This window comes from Cryptosporidium hominis, assembly GCF_000006425.1.
Source record: "Cryptosporidium hominis TU502 chromosome 5 CHRO015070, whole genome shotgun sequence".
Lineage (NCBI taxonomy): Eukaryota > Apicomplexa > Conoidasida > Eucoccidiorida > Cryptosporidiidae > Cryptosporidium > Cryptosporidium hominis.
Window position 1 is genome coordinate 1 of NW_667392.1, and position 23140 is coordinate 23140.

The 23140-nt window shown below is 32.4% G+C and overlaps 10 protein-coding genes across 10 annotated transcripts; 5 read left to right on the plus strand and 5 right to left on the minus strand.

Annotated features, from left to right (window-relative positions):
• The first annotated feature begins 30 nt into the window (after positions 1–30).
• Chro.50155 (hypothetical protein) lies at positions 31–1368 on the plus strand. The annotated part of the gene is made up of 1 exon (XM_662333.1): positions 31–1368. One exon carries the CDS (start codon positions 31–33, stop codon positions 1366–1368), a length of 1338 nt encoding a protein of 445 aa, XP_667425.1.
• Positions 1369–1947: 579 nt separating this feature from the next.
• On the plus strand, positions 1948–3222 carry Chro.50156 (N-acetylglucosamine-1-phosphate transferase). The annotated part of the gene is made up of 1 exon (XM_662334.1): positions 1948–3222. One exon carries the CDS (start codon positions 1948–1950, stop codon positions 3220–3222), a length of 1275 nt encoding a protein of 424 aa, XP_667426.1.
• A 345-nt stretch (positions 3223–3567) lies between these two features.
• Chro.50157 (transmembrane protein 17) lies at positions 3568–4668 on the minus strand. The annotated part of the gene is made up of 1 exon (XM_662335.1): positions 3568–4668. The coding sequence occupies one exon, from the start codon at positions 4666–4668 to the stop codon at positions 3568–3570; it is 1101 nt and encodes a 366-aa protein (XP_667427.1).
• Positions 4669–5304: 636 nt separating this feature from the next.
• Chro.50158 (small nuclear ribonucleoprotein smd1) lies at positions 5305–5685 on the plus strand. Its single annotated transcript, XM_662336.1, has 1 exon — positions 5305–5685. The coding sequence occupies one exon, from the start codon at positions 5305–5307 to the stop codon at positions 5683–5685; it is 381 nt and encodes a 126-aa protein (XP_667428.1).
• A 460-nt stretch (positions 5686–6145) lies between these two features.
• Chro.50159 (40S ribosomal protein S13) lies at positions 6146–6601 on the minus strand. The annotated part of the gene is made up of 1 exon (XM_662337.1): positions 6146–6601. One exon carries the CDS (start codon positions 6599–6601, stop codon positions 6146–6148), a length of 456 nt encoding a protein of 151 aa, XP_667429.1.
• Positions 6602–7453: 852 nt separating this feature from the next.
• Positions 7454–9253, minus strand: Chro.50160 (RNA-binding protein). Its single annotated transcript, XM_662338.1, has 1 exon — positions 7454–9253. The coding sequence occupies one exon, from the start codon at positions 9251–9253 to the stop codon at positions 7454–7456; it is 1800 nt and encodes a 599-aa protein (XP_667430.1).
• Positions 9254–10182: 929 nt separating this feature from the next.
• Positions 10183–11601, minus strand: Chro.50161 (endonuclease G-like 1). The annotated part of the gene is made up of 1 exon (XM_662339.1): positions 10183–11601. The coding sequence occupies one exon, from the start codon at positions 11599–11601 to the stop codon at positions 10183–10185; it is 1419 nt and encodes a 472-aa protein (XP_667431.1).
• A 685-nt stretch (positions 11602–12286) lies between these two features.
• Positions 12287–17053, plus strand: Chro.50162 (hypothetical protein). Its single annotated transcript, XM_662340.1, has 1 exon — positions 12287–17053. One exon carries the CDS (start codon positions 12287–12289, stop codon positions 17051–17053), a length of 4767 nt encoding a protein of 1588 aa, XP_667432.1.
• Positions 17054–17750: 697 nt separating this feature from the next.
• Chro.50163 (hypothetical protein) lies at positions 17751–18125 on the plus strand. The annotated part of the gene is made up of 1 exon (XM_662341.1): positions 17751–18125. One exon carries the CDS (start codon positions 17751–17753, stop codon positions 18123–18125), a length of 375 nt encoding a protein of 124 aa, XP_667433.1.
• Positions 18126–20593: 2468 nt separating this feature from the next.
• On the minus strand, positions 20594–21655 carry Chro.50164 (hypothetical protein). The annotated part of the gene is made up of 1 exon (XM_662342.1): positions 20594–21655. The coding sequence occupies one exon, from the start codon at positions 21653–21655 to the stop codon at positions 20594–20596; it is 1062 nt and encodes a 353-aa protein (XP_667434.1).
• Positions 21656–23140: the final 1485 nt, after the last annotated feature.

Genomic DNA, 23140 nt, shown 5'->3' on the forward strand with positions numbered 1-23140 from the left:
TCTTCAGACAAATTCTTATTTGAGAATACAATGCTTATTTCTGAGAAACAAGTCAAGAATCAACATGGTATGGTGGGTTATTCTTTTCAAACATTAGAATGTTGTTCAGGAAAAAATTATCATCCAAATATATCTTCTGAATTTATATCTGAAACTTTAAAGACTCAACATTCTTGTAGTAAAGTTAATAAAATTAAACAGTTTAATAAACTTTATAGAATTAATAATAAGCTTAATAAGAAATTTAGAGAAATTAACAACAAAATCTCTATATTTAATCAAGAAGAAAGTTATACTAAAAAAGATATTGATTTGAAAGTAAAATTTGATGATATTCAGCCTGATTCTTCTAATTTTATTAATGAAAGACCGTCTTTAAACAAAGAAGGATATATTGTCATAGAAGAAATACTACCAACACATGAAATTTGTAGTCCTAAGATATTTTTAGATGCTTCAGTTAACACTGAAATTATTCAAAAATTTAATAATAATTACCAAGAAAAAGGTATTAACACCCATTTTGAGCATATTAAAGAAGATCAAAATCAATCAACTTCTTCTGAAGTTCCTAAAACAACTAATTTCCTTGAAAAAGATAAAAAAGTTGATTCAATCTTTAGAAATGAAATATATAAGATTCTTGATAATACTAGATTAGTCAAAAAAGTTCAAAAATTAAAATCTGGATATGCTAATAATGATCAAGTTGAAATAGAAACTGATCATAACTTTAAAAATAGTACCAGTTCCAATATTAAATACAATAAGGAAAGATACATTAAGCCAGGTAATAATAGATATGATATTATTACTCAAGAAACTAGTAGAAAATATATAAAAGATTATCCAGAAAGTAATTCTGAAGAATCTATTAAAGTACTTAGTCCAAAAAATAATTATAACATCCCAAAAAATAGTCAAGTAATTATAGAAAATACTCCTAAATACAATTACAAATATGAAGATTATAATCATATTTCACCTAAAAGTTTAGAACCTATTAATAATACCAAAAACCATTACAGTTACTATTTGGGTAGTAATTCTAATTCCCCAACATACAATAATTATTCAAATATTCGGGCTTTTAGTAATATTAGTAACAGTAATAGTAATAACGTTAATACCAGCAGTTACTACTATAGTGGTGGAGATAATCATACTCAAATAAAATATCCCGAATATTTTATTAAACCTAATAATAAGTATGTTAATGAATTAGGAGGCAGTAACTATCATGTTAACTATTATTGTGGAAAATCTGGAGGATCTGAAGAAGTCAAAAGATATATGTATGTTGATGGTTTAACTAACAAAAATCAAGGATCATTTTATTTTTATCCCCCTGGCCAAGGTAGAAATTGAATTATTGCATGGCTGGTCATTTGAGTGGAGGGGGGAAAGAGAAAGAGAGAGAAGAGAAAAAAAATGTTGAGGGGGGAAAAGAAGAAAAAAGTCTGGAGGGTTTTTTTTAAAGCTTTAAATTGGTCAATATTTATTTTATTATAAAGATTTAATTAAATAAAATAAGAAAGTAATGTAATTAAGGCTGAAAAAAAAAGACATTGTTCGGGTTTGTGTGCTAATATAAGGAGAAATACTGGCTGATTTACTGGAAATAATATAAAGGAAAAACAGTCAGAAATTAGAATAAGATTATTGCAATAAATAATAATAAAATGAGCTAATAACTTGATCAGAATAAAAAGAAGCTTGAATTTGTACCAAATAGTTTATGAACTATTGAATATATCTTCCAAGTCAGTATAATGAATGATTGATAAATTATTAAGAGAGAAATAAAACGTGATTATTAAAGGAATTGAAAACTAAATAATTAATAAAGAAAGATATATCTTTTTTTTGTTTTTAAAATAATTTTATTAAGATTTGAAGTAATAGAAAATTTCAGATTTTTTTTTCTTCATTAAAGCCTTAATTATAATGGTAAATAATAATAAATTTCAAAGAAGTGGAGAATTTGTTATAATAACAATATTAATTATATTATTGGTGATTACAAATATTTCCCTATTCAAAACAAGTTATTTTCTACATACACTAATATGTTCAATATCTTCTTTGCTAACTTATTTGGTTTGTAGCAAATTGATTCCAACATTCGGAGAGAAACTTCTTGAGAATGGTCTTTTTGGAATAGACATTAACAAAAGAAGTAATAGTATTAGTAACATTAATTCAAAGACGAATTTATTGAAAGAAAATGAATGTAAAAACAATGAACTTGTAATATTAGATAAAAAAGATATAGTAGAGAAGAAGATACCAGAATCATTAGGTATAGTACCGGCAAGTATGTTTATGATTACAGCAATTTGCAGCCAAATTCTATTTAGTAATGATCCAGTAAAATTATTAGAGTATAATTCAGGATTGTTTTCAATTTGTATGATGACATTTCTTGGATTTGTGGATGATGTATTAAATTTGAAATGGAGATATAAGATGGTATTACCAGTATTTGCAGCTTTACCAACTTTGGTTTCTTATAATGGAGGTACTCAAATAGTTTTGCCTTTATTTCAGACAGGTGGAGACTATTCAGCAAGGATTTTGATAGATTTGGGATATTTTTACTACCTTTATATGTTATGCCTGACAGTATTTTGTACGAATTCCATAAATATATATGCAGGAGTGAATGGCCTAGAAGTTGGACAATCGATAATAATCTCAGCTTCAATAATTGTTTATAACATAATTGAAATGCTTACAATACTACCAAATTGGCAATTCAGCTTTAAATCAAACCACCATTTTTTTTCAATTTTACTCTTACTTCCCTTTACAGCTTCAAGCCTGTCGCTATTCCATTTTAATAGGTATCCTTCTTTAGTATTTGTTGGCGATACTTATACTTATTTTGCAGGAGCTTGTTTTGCTATTGTAAGTATTTTGGGGCATTTTTCAAAGACTCTTCTTCTTTTCTTTCTCCCACAAATTTTGAACTTTATTATTTCAATTCCACAACTCTTTGGAATTGTTCATTGCCCAAGACATAGAGTTCCTAAACTAAATGAAAAGACAGGAAAGCTAGAATCTTCTAAGAATCTTACTCTTCTTAATCTGGTTTTGGAGGTCACGGGCCCTTTAACAGAAAGGCAGTTAGTTTATTACCTATTGGTTATCCAGATCATTTCAAGTATTTTTGGGTTCTTCGTAAGGTACTCTCCTTTCTTCAGGATCTTCTTCGAATAGAGAACTTTTTTTTCTCACTCCAGAAAATGCATGCAAAAGTTTAGGCGGGTTCTGTAAACTCTGTAAAGGAAAGGAAAAAGAGTGTGGGCATAGCAAGGATGAGAAAAAAAAAGAGAGAAAGAGTACAAGAATAAGAAAAAATCTTTCGATCAAAGCCGAATAGTAACTTTAAAGCGTACCTATTTTTTTAAAATTAGAATAATACTGCCATCTCTATAGACAACAGCTGTCTACCTCGAATGTAGACCAAGACAGGGAAAAAATCAGTTTCTCTTCCTTCCCTCAGATGTACACTTGGCTAGTTAATTTAATTTACTTTGACTGGGTTTTTCTGTCCCATAACATCTATAGCTTTTTTAGACGATTTGATCTCCTTACACTCGTATTATAAGTATTATTTAATCTATCATCCTCCTTCGCAATGTTTTCTGCAGCTCTTCTGCCTCTTTGTGGAGTCTTAAGTTGTTTTGGTGCCTCTTCTTCCTCCTCTTCTTCTTCCTCTTCTTCCTCCTCTTCCTCCTCTTCTTCTTCCTCTTCCTCTTCCTCTTCCTCTTCTTCTTCCTCTTCCTCCTCTTCTTCTTCTTCCTCTTCTTCTTCCTCTTCTTCTTCTTCTTCTTCTTCTTCTTCTTCTTCTTCTTCTTCTTCTTCTTCTTCTTCTTCTTCGTGATCCACACATTCATCATCAGAGTACTTATCACGCTTTACTCTATTATTGCTAGTAGTAGTCTTGGATCTATTGGAGCTTCTTGAGAAAATATTGGTCACGCCAATTCCAGTAAAGAAACCAATAAGTAAGATAATGATAGTAACTAAAGGAGCTAATTTTATTAATTTATTGATATCGTTAATTGTGTGTTTGATTTCAGAAATAATAATATCAAGGGTACTAAGAGGGTCAGGAACTGGTTGAGGAGTTAGTTTCTTATAGTCTTTGTTCCAAATAAAAGCCTTAATTACTTCAGCATTTCTCATACCAGTATAAGTGTACATCTTTCCATTCCTAAAGAATCTAAACGAAGGAACAGCAACAATTCCGAATCGGTTAATTAATTGTTGATTTTTAGAAACATCAATCTTTGCAACATTTAAACTTTCTCTAGCAATTACAGAAAGTTTATCCAACTCTGCTAAAGACATTTGACTTTGTTGGCAATTTGGAAGATAAAATAACACAAACCAGTCACCAGTTGTTGATCCAGTTGCAGATTGTGTAAGATGCTCAAAATTGCTATCATTAAGCTCTTTAACAAAAGATTGAATTTTTTTCTCAGAATTCACAGAAACTGTGGGATGATGCTTTTGGGGTGTATATGAAGATGCTGAAGCTGTAGGTTTTGCATGCCTTTGAGCTCTATTATGTCCATTAATAGAAGCATTAATTTCATCTCCTCTAATTCCAATTACTAATAATAATATTAAATTCAATACTGCCAATTTTAACTTCATCTTTATTATTATATTCTCAAAACCTAGATGGACTTTATTATAAATGCATAAATTTAATTCAACTTTTTTGTTTCCCCCTTTACTTTATTACAACTATTATTAATATAATGAAGATTTTATTTATTGTGTGGAATACTTAAATTGTTTTAATATTTCAATTTAAAATTTATTTTTTATTTAATAATTTTGTGATTAATAATAAAAACTACACACTTTTGGCGCCTATACCGGCAGTTACCCCCCTCATTTATTGGCATTAATGAAAATATTTACGTTAAATTAGAAGAAAAAAATATTTAAATATTATAAAAAATATATATTTAATATAATGTATTTATATAATAAAGAAAAAATTCAAATTATTTAAATAAACTTAAATTTCAATATAAGTTAATTTCCCTCAATTCTTGAAATTTGATTACTTTTTATTTAGTCAAAATAATACAATTTGATTAATTGGGATCATTTTTAGTAAATTCATAATTAGTTATGATATTTATTATAAATTTATAAGGATTGTGAAGTACATTATACATTGATATATTAAATATTTATTTGTTTGTAAATGTAAATTTATTCAAGTTGAATTAAGAGGATATATAGATTTGGTTAATTCACAATACCAGTAGAAGAAAAATGAAACTAATTAGATTCCTTATGAAATTAATCAATAATTCAGTAGTAATTGAATTAAAGAATGGAACAATTATTCAAGGAACAATAGTAAGTGTGGATATGTCTATGAATACTTATTTAAAGAATGTAAAAATGAGTGTAAAACACAGAAATCCTGTTAGTCTTTCTCAAATTACTGTAAGAGGAAATACTATTAGATACTTTATACTGCCAGACTCTTTACCACTAGATGCCTTATTAATAGATGATACTCCTAAACAAAATCCACCAAGAGTGAATCCAATTTCTGGCCCTAAATTTGGGAATAAATCTACAACAAATTTATCAGGTGGAGGCAATTATGATAATAAATCTCGTGCTTCTTTTGGTAATAGAAGATAGAGGGAATTATGTATTTGAATTTAACAAAGGAAGTGATTTATATATTTAAATGGATTTATTACATTAATAAATAAGAAAATAAATTAATGTTATTAATTAATGTTATTAAAATAACATTAATTAGATATTCTTCATTAGACCATTCTAGAATTTTTAATCTTAGCTTATAATAGATTTATAATATATTTCAACCTATAAATAACACAACTTGTTTCTTCTCAACATCCAAATAAATAGTCATTTAAAGATTTTAAAACTAAAGAAGATTGAGAAAAAGTCAATTAGAAATTTATTAAACTAAAACCAGCTTCTAATTAATATTAAATAGCTAACTATTTAGTAAATAAATCTTAGAATATTCAGAATCTATAAAAAAGAATAAATCAATGAAAGAGCCTTTATCTCTTTTACCAATTATGAAATCTCTTTTGGAAGTTTGGTTATAACAAAATTAAGAAACTTATGCAACCAAAGTAGAGGCAGTAGCAGCTTGATACTTCCAGTTGGCTGGAAGCTGCTTTGAACGCTTAAAATATCTAGCTAAACGGTGAATTCTAGACTCAACCAAAATCAATCTGTATTTAGCAGCAGTATCCTTTCTGAATTTCTCAAGGTGCTTGCGGATAGAAACAGCTCTCTTGATCAAGAAATAGAGATCTTCTGGAATATCTGGAGCTAAACCATTCTTCTTCAAAATTCTTAAAATCTTACTACCTGTTAAAGATTGGACCATTGGAATACCATGAGAATCTCTCAAAGTAACACCAATTTGAGATGGGGTCAAACCTTTACGGGCAAGCTTTGTAATTAAATCTTCTGCCTCTGATGGCTTTAACTTAATCCATGTTGGTGGTCGTCTTCTATATGGCTTAGCTGATGATGAAATACCTTTTCCACGTCCGTAAACTCTTCCCATTTTTCCTCTCTAAATTAATCCTCAAGAATAATATTTCAATGGAAACAAAATATTAATTATTCCAATTTGACCTTGGAGATTGTTGTGTCACTTTTTTCTATTATTCTAGGCTATTTAAGACGTAATTTAATTTGTCTTTCTTTACTTTGTTATTTATTTAAAATAAATAAATTTAATTAATATTGTATTATTTAACTTGAAAACTAATTTTAACTCTTAGCATTTACTTATAGTAATAATTAATAACAATAACGATTGTAAATATTATTTTTCACATAATTGACTTCATTTTCAAGACAATACGTTTGGCGCCGTCTCCTTGCATAGTTATATGCCGGTATTTAAATATTATACCGGTATAGGAAAATCTAAAAAAGAGTGGGGTATAAAAAAAAATATTTTTTTTTTTTTAGAGAGTCAATAGTAAAATAGAATGAAATTTGATATTATTTTGTACTTAGTTATTCTTTAATTAATTAAAATTTGAGACTTTACTTTGTAATTATTTAATATTGCTTCTTTATATTATTTCAAGCGTAATAACTAGCATTTAACTTCAAAGTAGTGTAGCATGTGTGTATTTTTAAACCGCATTCCTACCAATGCAAAATTGCAATTCAGTTTCAATAATTATTATTTTATCTATCAAAGCACAAATAGACACCAAACAGGGATTCTTAGTTAAGATGAAAACAATGATAATAATAATATGAAACTTGTTGAAACAAAAAAATTAAAAAATCGAAACAATCTTGGAAACTAAAACTAAAGTTTTCACAAATAATGAATCTATGGTTTAACTTAAAAATGGTTCAAATCTAAAATTATTGTTATAATCATGAATTTTACATGTCAAAAGGCTGTAAATTTTTTATCCAGAATCAAAGGTGAATATGCGATCCGATTAAAGTCACACTTTCTATTAATATGTTTATCCTTTAGAACCAGATTGTTAGAAATAAAATCATGGCCAAATCTATCTGCAAAGCTATTCCAAGAAGGTGACTTATTAATTGGACATTGGCGTGATTCTTTGTAATGGGAGTTAAACATAAAGTCTTCAAACTCGTTATATTCAGTATCTAATACGCTCATATCCTCCATTCTTGATTTCATTTTCTCTCTAAAATTATTAGAAATCGCCCAATTAATAGAAGGTAAATTTCCTGACAAGTTTGATTGATTTGGCGCCTTGAAATGCATATTCGGGAACGAGCGGGTCTTTGTGTTATTTGATAAATACCATCTTCCAAAATTCTTATTCATATGATCATTAGAAAAAATATTCTCATCAACAAAAATATTATAATTTTTCTCAGAATGGTCGTCATTATTAGGGAGATGGACGGCATTCGTTGATCTCATATCAATGTTGGCTCTACTTGGAATATTAAAATCACAAGAGTGATCTAACTTTAGATTTGGATGATCTTTAGCTTTATTGAAACGTATATTATTAATATTATTATTATTATTATTATTACTAGTACCTTGATTTAAAGAAACGCTTTTGATTAAGTTAAAATCATCTGTTAAATTAGGGAAATTGCTTAAATTCGAATCAACACCATTAACAGGGTTAGGATATTCATTATCAAATAAGACCCTGTCAACTCCAGAATAATTCGTGCCAAAATTACTACTTAAATTGGGTTTCTCCATAAAGTGTAAAAATAATGAATCTCTTGAAAGTTTAGAATTGGCGTATTGTAAATTAGTAATAGTTGGTGAAGATGAGGGTGGTACCACTTGATCAAAATTGCAAGGCAATGGCAACTGATCCTTACTCTCCATAACTTTATTCTCGTAAGTTTGTTTTGAGCTATTTTGCAAATAAACTTCTTTATTTTTAGTCATACGTGTTTTCCCCTCTATTGCTTGATGTACAAAAACTAATCTTCCGTCAATAAGGTGGTGTGGTTGTTGAAGTGCTTTAATTGTAGCTTCAGAGCTAGCAAACGTTACAAACCCATAGCCTTTGGATTCTCCAGATTTTGTTCTCAAAATAACTGACTCCTCAAGCTCTCCATATTGTCCCATAACTTCCGATAAGGAATCTTCATTGGTTTCAAAACCCAAATTTCTAACAAAAAGCTTTCTACGTATTGCATCTGACCTTTTTGTTTCAAATGGAAAAGGATCAGCTGCAAGCTTTACCATCAAAAACCTGCCACTCATACTCACAGGGTTTTTACAAGCTAATAGTGCTGACTCTATTGTTTTAAAAGTTACAAATGCATAACCTCTAGATTTCCCATCCTTTTTGAGAACAATCCCTTCTTCCACATCTCCAAATTGAGAAAAAACTTCTATTACGGATTCGGTATTAGCAGAAAATGGCAAATTCTTTATATATAGACGCCTATGGGATCTGCTTTCACAAATTACGGCAAAAACTCTCTGTAAAATTTTTTGATCCTCAATACATGCACCAGCTAATAACTCTACAAGCTGATCTTTGCTTAAAGGAGTAAGTACTCTACGAAAATCTTCCTTTTCATGTGGGACTTCCAAACCACCAATCCCCAATGGAAATGTATCAACATTAGTGCCTAAATCCTCATTGTTAGTATTAATCCTTTCAAATTCGTCTGTTGAAGAAGTATAATTTTCATCAGAAGTTTCTGATTCAATTAATTGTTCTGAATTCATCTTTAATTGTTTCCCTTTAACTTAACCCAAGTAAATTCTGAGTATTATTGATTTATATTGACCTTTAAATAAATAAATAAATAAATAAATATATATATATATATATAATGGAAGAATATTCAATAGATTTGTTAGAAACAATGAAATCTTTAATATTATTCTTATCCTTTAACTCATTCAATTCCAAAGATGTCAAATTAGAAATTGATAAATCCAATTAAATATAACGGATTTTACAGGAGATTCTACAAGCCGAGTAAAAAACTCCAATCCTTAATAATTTTCTCTGTTTTGAACAATACATTCACGCTTATGAGCGTAGATACTCAGTAATAAAAATTAGTAGAAAAAGTAAACTTGATAAAAATCCTTAGTGAAGATTTAAAAAAATTGGGATATAATTCTCCAAACTATTTCACGATTTTAAGTTTTCTCTTCTATAAATCAAAAGAAAGAGAATATATTTGGGTGAAACGCACATAATACAATTAATGCGATATTTGGTAACTAAATCGTCATGCCATTTTGGCGGGAAATCTGATTTAATAATTATTGATCCTATTTTACAGTCTTTTTGCTTATTATTTTAGATACAGGACGTTGGTGGGAAAAAAGTGAATGGCGGAGGGAAATGTGCAAAAGTGCGTATTAGTATTAATTTAAGAGGGAAAATTATTTATTCGTTTTGGAATCCGCTAACTTATGTCAATTTGATAATATATTATTAAAGAAATATGTAGATAAGCTGTGAAATTTTTTCAAGTTAAGGATAAATATACGGAATATATTTTTTTTTTTTAATTAGAGACGGCGGGAAGCTTTGCATGTTATTATTATTAATCTATAAAGTTCAATTATGAAGAGAATCCTTACAATTGAAAAGTAAAAAAAGTACTATGAAGCGAAAATTAAGATACTAGTAGAAAAATTTAGAATTTCTCTGGTTCAATTCCAAGAGATTTACATTTATTTACATATTCTTTTCTAAGGAAGAAATTTTCTTTATCATATCCGTTGCTTTTGATGGTATTCCATATGTCTTCGAGTTCTTTTTTAGTTTTAGATAATTTAATATACCCAAGATACCTCCAAGACTTTACTCTTTCTGAGTCCTCATCATTACATATAGATTGAGCACTTTTACCATGTCTTAGAGTGTCTTTAACATTACAAATGCTGTACATATTCTCAAATTTATCTAAATCTTCATGGTTTAAAAGCTTTTTAAAATCTTTTCTTGATATATTAGCTTTTAGATAATTGATTGTAAATTCTTTGAGACCTGAGAAGTCTAAGCCTGTAGAAATTTCAATACTTTTTAAAGGCACCATGTATTCAGTAATTAGATGTCTCTCGCTTTCAGGTTCATTCTTCATAATGAAGCTTCCAAACGCAACGGGAGGAACATCAATATCCTTTTCTTTCCTTGGATTGACTGCTAAAATAACTTTGAATAAATGTGGTGGAGCGGAGACGAGCTTGTCACCTATTACTTCATAAGTAACAGTATTAACTGGGGTATCCTTCAAATCAGATTTAACAATGAGGTTTGGATCCATTTTTTTCTCATCTCCTAATTCTCTAGCCTTGTCAAGAACGTCTTTCTTGTGTATAACACATATCTGGCCAAGCGCATCCTTTGGAGGATCTTCCTTTTTAATACTTTCTAAATTTTGTGCCAATTTTTTAAAGTCCTTAGAACGCATATAATTCGGAGCAAATAGTGGGCCTGAAACTACATAAACATCTTGATAATAATTTGTAAGTTCTCTTGAAATGAGCTCCAATCTATACCAATCTGCTCCATTATTGGATAGATCTTGTGGGAGTATATTCCCAGATAAATAAAATGTATCAGATTGGGCCGTTTCTGTATTTTTATGCTGACCGGCTGCTGCCATATGTCCCCTGCTATATCCACTTGCAAAGTAATCCTTGTTTTCAGCACTCCAAATCAATGGAACATCTGGGTCTACTTGGAAAACACAGTCTGCCCTATTTGCTTTTCCTGAACAAGTTTCATTAGATATCTTCTCAGCTACCCAATTAGGTATTTTGTCTCTAAAGGAAACAGATGATAAATAAGACTCTCTAAGAATTAGATTTTCAGTACTAGGAAGTTTAACTGATGGATAGAATCCACCTGTCACAGATTTTACAATTTTATCCGAATACTTATTAAACTTCTTTGAAAAATATTTCTGTCCAATATTAACATGCTGAATATCCATATTCTTTAATAGATTATGCTTCAGATTATTTCCTTCAATATTGGGATACAGCTTATAGCCAATTGCTGTTCCGATTGCTACCCCAAGCATTAAATTGACTGTCGATTTCATAGTCATAATTTCAACATTAAATTAATAGTGGTTTTTTACCTTCAACTACTAGTTTGTTTATATTGGAATGAATACAAGTCTTATATTGTGATGTAACAATTCCTAGAATATAATATATATATTTATTTAATCAAAAAATTATATCAATAAATATTAAAATGAAATTGTATAAATTTCCCTCCTATTAATAATAAATTACTCACAATAAATGTATAGTTTAATGCTTTTTTTTTTTTTTTTTAAAATTTCACTAATATTTTCAAAATCTAAATATATAAAACTTCCTCAAAAAAAAACAACGAATACTCCTAATTATAACTACCTAATTAAGAATAATATATAGTAATCGCCACTACCTAAATTCTAATCACACATAATTTTTCCTGATTAAAAAAAAAAATCAATTTTTCTCAAATTCTATATTTGGCAAATAATCTTAGAAGTTAATATAAATTTATTTATATAATTATCAAATAATACGTGTCTTTTCCCGCCTGAATTACCGGTACTTTTTCATTACAAATTACATGCATTTAGATTGAATAATAAAATATCTAAAAAAAAAGTGTGAAGAATTGATATTTAAAAAAATAAAAATCGTAAAATAAATAAAAAATTGGGATATAAAAACTAGTGGAAAAATTGTATTCGTTTAAATGAAATAAAATTTGATTAAGTAAAGGCCTAATCAATGAGTACGTTCTACAATGATAAAAACAGAGCAAGCTCTCGTTTATCGCCAAACAATAGAAGAAGTACAGAGTCTTTAGCAATGAATTATCGTCAAAGTTCTGTTCCACCTCTTGACCAGACTATGTTCAATTCTAAAAATTCAAAAAGTAGGCCAACAAGCGCAATAAATTCTAGTTTGGATAGTACAAGAGGGTCTTCAATTGCAAGATGCTTTAAAAAAGGCTTGGGTGGTAGTATACTATCAAGTTGTATGGGCGTTAACGATACTCATAGAGGACAACATTCAGAACATTTTGTTACAGGCTCGGATGCTCAAGAAACCGTAAGAAGATATAGAGATAATTATTCTCAATTAAGGCAACTTTTTGAAAAGCTCAAGGAGCAGAATGAAATTCTCCAAAATGAAAATTACCGTCTAGAAGAGTCACTCAAATCTGCTCAAGATGCCCTTAAAGCCAATCGAACAATGGACTCAAAGAACTTGAGTAGTAATTTGAACTATAGCCAAAAATGTTTGGATGCATGCGTGCATTACATTTCTTATACATTGAAGTACTTACTTGATAACCCAGAAGAAAATGCTTTGAATATTTCTAAAGCATTAGTAGAGAGAGCAGTTCAACAAAGAATTTATTTATTAGAGCCAAAATTGGATGATTCCATTAAACATCTTCAAGAAAACATTATTGAATTTGAGAAAAAGAGTAGAGCAGCCAAGTTAAATGAAGAAAGATTAAGGATAGAAGCTAATAAAAATTCGGAACATCCTGAAAGTATTCAACAAAACATTATAGGATCTAAACATTCAATGCTCTCATCAAGTAAAATTAACGATGAAAGTGATATTAATCCAGAGAGTGAGTACTCTAAGCACAAGTCTCAATTAGAATCTGGAAAATCTGATAAACTTTCAACACCAAAACAATCACAATCTAAGATGCCATCCATGGATCATTCAAAGAGTCATTCTCAAGCAAGTCGTTCTTCTTTGGAATCATCAAAAGCTTTATCGCAGACTTTGCCTCAAAGCAAATCAAATGCTTCAGTATCGAAATTAAATACTAGCAAGAGCCATATTGAACAAAGCAAAACAGATATTTCTAAAAAAGAGGGAAGTATTCATAAATTTATCGAAAATATTGAAAAACCAATCGGAGAAGTAAAGGAAATGGTTGAATCTGTTGGTAAGTCCGTCTCATCCTCTTTGAAGTCGCCTTCTATCTCTGCTTCCAAGAACTCTAGCGCTATTTTAAGTAATAAGGAGCAAAATTTAAGCTCTGCTAATCCCAAAGATAACTCTATAGATTTAAATTCAAGTAATTCCAAGGCATCTGAAACTATAAAATCAACCTTGGAAAGCAATGAGCCTTCACTAATTTCCAAAAAAGATGCCCCAGCTGCTCCACCAGCTAAAAAGGACGCTCCGGTTGTGCCTCCAACAAAGAAAGAGGCCCCTGCCGGGCCACTAAAGAAGGATGCCCCAGCTGCTCCTACTGCTCCACCAGCAAAGAAAGATGCTCCTGCAACGCCACTAAAGAAGGATGTTCCTGCCGCACCACTAAAGAAGGATGCCCCAGCTACTCCTGCTGCTCCACCAGCTAAAAAGGACGCTCCTACCGCACCACTAAAGAAGGATGCCCCAGCTGCTCCTGCTGCTCCACCGGCTAAAAAGGACGCTCCTGCAGCGCCACTAAAAAAGGATGCCCCAACTGCTCCTGCTTCTCCACCAGCTAAAAAGGACGCTCCTGTCGCACCACTAAAGAAGGATGCCCCGGCTGCTCCTGCTGCTCCACCAGCTAAGAAGGATGCCCCAGCTGTTCCAGCTGCTCCGCCAGCTAAGAAGGACGCTCCTGTCGCACCACTAAAGAAGGATGCCCCGGCCGCTCCTGCTGCTCCACCAGCTAAAAAGGACGCTCCTGTCGCGCCACTAAAGAAGGATGCTCCAGCTGCTTCTGTTGCTCCACCAGCTAAAAAGGACGCTCCTACCGCACCACTAAAGAAGGATGCCCCAGCTGCTCCTGCTGCTCCACCGGCTAAAAAGGACGCTCCTGCAGCGCCACTAAAAAAGGATGCCCCAACTGCTCCTGCTTCTCCACCAGCTAAAAAGGACGCTCCTGTCGCACCACTAAAGAAGGATGCCCCGGCTGCTCCTGCTGCTCCACCAGCTAAGAAGGATGCCCCAGCTGTTCCAGCTGCTCCGCCAGCTAAGAAGGACGCTCCTGTCGCACCACTAAAGAAGGATGCCCCGGCCGCTCCTGCTGCTCCACCAGCTAAAAAGGACGCTCCTGTCGCGCCACTAAAGAAGGATGCTCCAGCTGCTTCTGTTGCTCCACCAGCTAAAAAGGACGCTCCTGCCGCACCACTAAAGAAGGATGCCCCAGCTGTTCCAGCTGCTCCGCCAGCTAAGAAGGACGCTCCTGTCGCACCACTAAAGAAGGATGCCCCGGCTGCTCCTGCTGTTCCACCAATGAAGAAGGATGCCCCGGCTGCTCCTGCTGTTCCACCAGCTAAAAAGGACGCTCCTGTTGCACCACTAAAGAAGGATGCCCCGGCTGCTCCTGCTGCTCCACCAATGAAGAAGGATGCCCCGGCTGCTCCTGCTGTTCCACCAATGAAGAAGGATGCCCCGGCTGCTCCTGCTGTTCCACCAGCTAAAAAGGACGCTCCTGTTGCACCACTAAAGAAGGATGCCCCGGCTGCTCCTGCTGCTCCACCAGCTAAGAAAGATGCCCCAGCTGCTCCTGCTTCTCCACCAGCCAAAAAAGACGCTCCAGCTCCTCCACCAATGAAGAAGGATGCCCCGGCTGCTCCTGCTGTTCCACCAATGAAGAAGGATGCCCCGGCTGCTCCTGCTGTTCCACCAGCTAAAAAGGACGCTCCTGTTGCACCACTAAAGAAGGATGCCCCGGCTGCTCCTGCTGCTCCACCAGCTAAAAAGGACGCTCCTGCTGCACCTCCAATGAAGAAAGATGCCCCGGCTGTTCCTGCTGCTCCGCCAGCTAAAAAGGACGCTCCTGTCGCACCACTAAAGAAGGATGCCCCAGCTGCTCCTACTGCTTTGCCAGCTAAGAAGGATGCCCCGGCTGTTCCTGCTGCTCCACCAGCTAAAAAGGATGCTCCTGCTGCTCCACCGGCTAAAAAAGATGCTCCCGTTGCTCCACCAATGAAGAAGGACGCTCCTGCTGCACCTCCAATGAAGAAAGATGCTCCACCAGCTCCAGAACCTCCAGCAAAGGATGCCCCTGCTGCTCCTCCGGCTAAAAAGGATGCTCCTGCTGCTCCACCAATGAAGAAGGACGTTCCTGCTGCACCCCCAATGAAGAAAGATACCCCGGCTGCTCCGCCAGCTAAAAAAGATGCTCCCGCTGCTCCACCAATGAAGAAGGATGCCCCAGCTGTTCCTGCTGCTCCGCCAATGAAGAAGGATGCCCCCTCTGTTCCACCAATGAAGGATGCTCCACCAGCTCCAGAATCTCCAGCAAAGGATACCCCAGCTCCTCCACCAACTAAAAAAGACGCTCCTCCTGCTCCACCAATGAAGAAGGACGCTCCTGCTGCACCTCCAATGAAGAAGGACGCTCCTACTGCACCTCCAATGAAGAAGGATGCCCCAGCTGCTGCTCCTCCAGCTAAGAAAGATGCCCCAGTTGCTCCTGCTTCTCCACCAACCAAAAAAGACGCTCCAGCTCCTTCACCAATGAAGAAGGATGCTCCTACTGCACCTCCAGCTATGAAGGATGCCCCGGCTGCTCCTCCGGCTAAAAAAGATGCCCCAGCTGCACCACCAATGAAAAAGGATGCCCCACCAGCTCCAGAATCTCCAGCAAAGGATGCCCCAGCTTCTCCACCAGCTAAAAAAGACGCTCCCGCTGCACCACCAATGAAGAAGGATGCTCCTACTGCTCCTCCAGCTAAGAAAGATGCCCCAGCTGCTCCTGCTTCTCCACCAGCTAAAAAGGACGCTCCTGCTGCACCTCCAATGAAGAAGGATGCCCCGGCTGCTCCTCCGGCTAAAAAAGACGCTCTTGCTGCACCACCAATGAAGAAGGAAGCTCCACCAGCTCCAGAATCTCCAGCAAAGGATGCCCCAGCTCCTCCACCAGCTAAAAAAGACGCTCCTGCTGCACCTCCAATGAAGAAGGATGCCCCAGCTCCTCCAGCAAAGGATGCTCCTGCTGCTCCTCCAGCTAAGAAAGATGCCCCAGCTGCTCCTGCTTCTCCACCAGCCAAAAAAGACGCTCCAGCTCCTCCACCAATGAAGAAAGACGCTCCTACTGTACCTCCAATGAAGAAAGATGCTCCAGTCCCTCCAGAATCTTCAGCAAAGGATGCCCCAGCCGCTCCTCCGGCTAAAAAGGATGCTCCAGCTTCTCCACCAATGAAGAAAGATGCCCCAGCTGCACCACCAATGAAGAAGGATGCTCCACCAGCTCCAGAACCTCCAGCAAAGGATATTCCAGCTCCTCCACCAGCTAAAAAGGACGTTCCAGCTATGCCTCCAGTAAAAAAGGATGCTCCTGCTGCACCTCCAATGAAGAAAGATGCCCCGGCTGTTCCAGATTCTCCAGCTAAGGAAGCCCCAGCTATACCGCCTACGAAAAAGGATGCTCCATTATCTCCAACAATGAAAAAAGGTGCACCAACTTCTCCACCAATGAAAAAAGATTTACCACCTGCGCCACCTATGAAAAAAGACGCTCCTACTGCTCCTACTCCTATTAAGAAAAGCCCTCCGATTCCAATAAAAAAAGAAGCACCTAACTGAAAACTCTATTGATGATTATTTTTATTCTTTATGGAAAACAATTAAACTAATTGGTTAATAAAACACTAAATTTTTGCAGATTTTGAAGATTAAAATAGTAACTTATGTACTTTAATAGTGGATAATAAAAGTTGTATTATTTACAATTAAAGAAACGCTCTCTATTAATTATAAAAAACATTATCAGCTACTTCATTGTAGTCTAAACAAATTAACCATTTGGCCTAACAACTTTAGTCAAATTTTCTTTAGTTCTTATATATTAAATTATTATTTTTTTGCATGTTATTTTACACACATGCCGCCAAGTATCTAAAATTCGAAAATTTATCTATGAATAAATTATCGAAATGTTTTGTTGAATTTAACACTCACAAAAGGTAATAATCTGTTTTTATATTTATGTTATGTTTTTTTTTATTATTTTTTTTTTTAATCTATTATTTTAAACTAGTCGTCCTTGATTATATTGCTCTTACTACTTGCCGTGAATAGTAGTTAAAATTTCCCGCCCTAACAGGTCATTTAATGCATGGTGAGAATCTTTGTAGTATCAAAAGTAATAAAAGGTTGATGTAATTACATCAACCCCGAAATCAAGAGTGTAAAATGCAAAATTGAAAGAAAAAGTAGCGAGGAAAAAAAATAATCACTAAAGCTTTAAAGATATTTACTGTGGGTAACTAACAAAAAAAACATGTTGAGTGAAAAAGAAAAAAGTATTGAATATCTCAAGAAAATTAAAAAATTTCGTCATAAAATTGATACAGGAATAATTAAATTAAAGAGTAGACTCTTAAATTATTTGCAGGAACCTCTTTATGATTACTTGGATGATACAAGAAAGGAAGTGGATCAGCTTTATAATGAAACTAGAATGTATGTATATTCTCATGAAACGCCATTCAATCCTAGGTATGCTACAGATGACGAATTAATAAGTAGATATTCCATGGCAAAGCTTATTGATATAAAGACTAGAAAATTAATGGATAAAACGATTAACATGCTAAGTTTGGAGAATGAACGTCATATTGAATTAATGCAAAAAGAAGGATTTTATGGCTATTAAATAGTTTAAATGACTAAAAAAGTAACAAAGAAGGATTAATATAAATTTATGTCTTCAGCATTTAAATCCTAATATTCTGAGATTTGCTCTTGATTATATTCAAAGAATCCAAATTCTCTGTAATTTGTAAAGTCTATTAAACTTTAATCTTTATTATATATAATAACTCACCTTTAATCAAATGTTTTATCATATTTATTTTGACATATTTATTTTTTTTTCTTTGATATAATTTTTTTTCTTGAGCTTCTTTAAGAGTAGCGAATTCACCCAAAATTGAATCTTTTTTAGATAAGATTTCTCCGCTATTCTTCTATTAATTAAAAGTTAAATATTTATTACTATCATTATTATTTAATGGCACTTAATATTCGTTTTACTTGCCAATTAAATTTCTTTTAATAATCCAAGCAACTTACATGATCAAAAAGTAACGATTCCAACTCATTATTTGCTCTTTTCTGTTGTTTTATTAGTGGGTCATTGCATTCTGAATATTCAAAATTATCAATATTTTTCAGTATATTCAAGTATGATTTTTCAATGAAGTCAGATAATAATGCCATTATTAAAGTATTTTTTATTCTGCTTCATTTTCTTTATATTTTTTACAATTATCTAAAATCTCATTACTTGAAATAAAAATATTTTTAAAAAAATAATATTATTTATTTGCATGCAATTACGTAATATTAAGTGCCGGCATATATTTTTATAAATATTATCTCTGAAATACTATTTAGCATTATAATTCAAGAAATGTGGGGAGAAATTTTACATTATAAATTAATAAATAATTAAATTTGTGAAAAAAATAATAATAATCCGATACAACTGATTAATGATTTACTAGAAAAAAAAATTATAGAGTTCTGTAATAGATTATTTCATTACTATTATGTTTATTTATTCACTTTTATTATTTGGAAATAATTTTTTGTTGACATCTTAATATGTCATGCATTAAATTATCGAAAACAAATTTTGAATTCCAAAATATACCGCCTTGATTTTTTGTTGATATTTATTACTAAATTAAAATTGCATATGCCATTAACGTCTAATTAATATAATTTAATAAAATATCTGAGACAAATACTTTAAGCGTCTTTCTGACTATTTGTATTGATTATGACCACTTCTCAACAAATATGAAAAAAAATTAAATTTGTTCCCAGAACAGGATATTTTGAGTTGAACTTTAAATTCAAATGTATAAATTACCGATAAATGTCAGTTATTAAAATAATGTATTGATTTAAATGAATATTTAAAGCTTTTTGAACTAATTTTATTTAAATAAGAATTAATCTATTTTTCAAAAAAAAAAAAAAGAAAAACCCTTATATAAATTATATAATTAAGTATATTAAACGCATAATCATAAAATACACTTAGTATAATGTTTAAAATGACGAAAATGGACAGACCTGATCCTACTTATGTGTACTCTGTATGCATAGCTGAGGACAAATAAACGGATCTTCTGATTATACATTATATTAAGAAGGATTGATTGCGTTTTTAGATTATTTTTTTCGTTGTCTGTGTTTTATTCCGAAATACAATAAGACACAAAATCATAGATGTTTATGTTACTTTCGCCGATATCACTTAGTATACAGTTTACTTCTTCTGGCGTTAATTTAATGATTGACCCAATGTTTAAGAGATGTTTTCTCAATTCGGCAGAACTTATTGTATCTTTTCCATCGGAGATTGATTGCAATGATTCCACCAAATCCCTGGCAATAACTCTGTCATTATAAACAACCTCACCAATTTTAATTAAATCATCGACAGTGTAAAGACCTCTCTCATTGGACTCTGAAATAGAAATTCAATTTCATGAATTATTAATTCATCTTTAAATTGTCAAAGTTCTTACCTGCTTTAATTGCAAGTTTATCTCTTTTTGTTAATTGTACCCCAATAGCATTTAACATATGTATTATCTTCTCTTCAGAAATTTTTCCTGTTTTATCTCTATCTACAATCTTGAAGAATTGCCTCAATTCATCTATCTAGATATGTAGCAAATTCAAATTTAGTCAATATCATCTTGAGTATTTGGCTTTACTTTCAAAGAAGCTGCTATTCGAAAACTTACGCGAGGTTTTGATAAACCAGAAACTTCGCCCAAAACCATTATATAAAAAATTCGGGTCCAAAAATCTACTTTACATAAATAAATATAAATTTTTATTTAGCCATTAATTTGTCCTCTAATTCTTTTAAATTATTTCCCTCTTAATTTATTTGTCCACATAAATTAATTGTTGCATGCATGCAAGAAAACGCTACATAGAAGATGCGGGAGATTGTAAAATTTAAAGTGATTAAATTTTAAAATAAAAAAAATTTGAATTGAAGTAAAAGTAGGAGCCAACTCTCAATAGAACGTATTTATTAGCAGTGGCTAATTGAACAAAAGAGAATCAAAAAAATTAAACCAAAACCATTAACACTTAATAAGAATTCTCTACTATTTCGCTAACTAAGGTAATCGTAGAAACAGTTAGAATCCCAGTAACAAAAGATCCTAACTTTACAAGAGTGCGGATCGAGTGCTTGTCGTTAAAAACATCTGGTATAACTTCAATACAAGCAACATAAAGTATTGTCCCTGCTGCAAGAGCTGAACAAACAGCTGATGCAACTGAATTTGAGATAATAACAATGGCTCCAATCATCGCGCCTAAAGGTGATCCAAAAGAAAGAATAATAATGTAAGCCAAAGGGTTAATGCCCTTTGAAACAAGAGTCATATATACAATTAAAATTTCAATCCACTTGTGAGCAAAAATAACGCAGGTAATCATCCAAGTGCCCATAATACTTTTTGAAGTTCCAACAACCATACCTTCAAATAGAGAATGGAAGAATAATGCACAAACCAAAACAAATCCAACTGAGCTTTTGCCTAATTCTGCCCTCAATCCATTATCATTCTCTGATAAATTTACTCTGGCTTTTTTTGACGATAATGTTGAGTTTTTATTAATTGAACCAGACATGCATAACGATGAATTTTCCTTACCAGCTGTTAAATCTGTGTCAAATTTATCAATAATGCATGAATCTTCATCTGATGAATACTCTGATGAGACATTAGTGCTCATCATATTAGAGTTTATGTTATCTTTCATATGATTAGAATCTGTGTTATGCCTAGTGTGGCTATGACCATGTATTCCATTTGACCCAAAATACTCGTCAGCAATACTTTCAAAAATTATCGAAAATAAGAAACCCAACAAAATTAAATGGCAAACACAATTAACCTCAATGCCTGCTATTTTAAAAGACAATAATCCAGAGCTTGAATCTTCTATTGCGTCTGGAATGAGATGAACAAGTGCCAGTGCAATAAAAGCTCCTGCTCCAAAAGCAGTCAAAATTGGAAGAATCTTGCTTTTACGTCCCTTATTCTTCTCATCATTATCAATCTTAGCTGGGAAGAAATATCCAAGTATGGCAGATATAAGCAATAATATACTACAAGTAAATTTATGCCAAAATAAATCCATTCTTAAATACAATTGCAAATATTTCTCGAGAATAATTCAAGTTACACTCGCGCACAAACTTTATATTTAAATGTATTATTTATTATAAGTCACGTATTTATTCAACATAAATTTAGTATTGCTTTGTTGTATTGAGTGCAATCCAAATTTATTTAAGATATTATGTTGTTACCTTTATATACAATTTCTGCTATCTATTTTATCTAAGGTTAGAAAAATGCTCAAGAGATATCAACATAAATGAATATCTCAAGTTTTGTATGAACTCTATTTTAAAAAACTTTAACTTGATGTAAAAAAAAAAAAAAGTGCACTAGTTATATTACATAACCCTCCTCAATAGTCATTACTAGCTTTCCGTAGACAAAAATACCGTATATAATATTAAATGGCCAGATTTGGCGCCACATCTATTTTCCAAAGTTAATTTGAAAAATATTTAATCAAAATGATTTATTATTATATTATAATAAAAAAATATTATAGTAATAAACCAAATTAAGGTTCTTAATATAGTAAATCTTTAAAAGTTATAGCAACTATACGGTAAATTTCTTTTAGCTGTAGCTAGAAGTAAAACTACGTGTAAATTACTGCGTTAAGAGCTTACGTATTCATTTCTTTATCTTTAATGAAGAGTAAGAGGAGTGTTTTTGAATTGAGGCTATTTTCAGCAGCTTCTAATAGAATTAGTGCTTCAGATAACTTGCGGAGGTGTCCATTTTAACATTTGTTCTTAAAATTTATTAATAACACCCATTTATTTGAAATTGTTAATACGCTACCATTATAAAGTTGTCACTATTTCTAATCAGTATTTTCTAAGAGTTATTGCTGGAGGGATTTGGGATTCAAAAGATTTATGCATGGATAGTTGAAACTTGTTAAATACTAACAATCAATTACGTCACTAGAACATTTTATGTTGATGAAATTTTCAATTTGGCTGACTAATATACAAACAATACGCTAAGTTTTGTGTTACATCTCCGTCTTTACTTTTCTAATTTAAAGCACTGAACTTTCATATGTGAGAAAACTGAAAAGAAGAATAGAAATGACTCAGGTTGAAGAACTATTTACAATTGATCTTGAAGGAGAGGAGGTGAAGCATGATTTGGATCAAGCAGAAGATAACAGGTTTGAATATGAATTTGACAAAATCGGTTCAGAAATAGAAAAGTGTACTCAAAAGACGAGTGACGATGATGCCAAAACTAGCATATATAGGTCTGAAATAAAGTCTGATGGAGAAATTAATGATGATGAAGATTATGAAGATAATCAGAGTATTAAATATCAGCATCAAAATGATTTTCAAGGTGATTCAGATGACCGGGATTTTGATATTTCAAAGTTTGAGTTAAGTAATTGTAAATCGATTGAAAAAATTAAGAATTTACAGGATAGCGAATTAGAAAGCATTGTTAGTTTGGAATTATGGAACTTATATAAAGAAATGGGGCCAAATATATGGCCATCTTT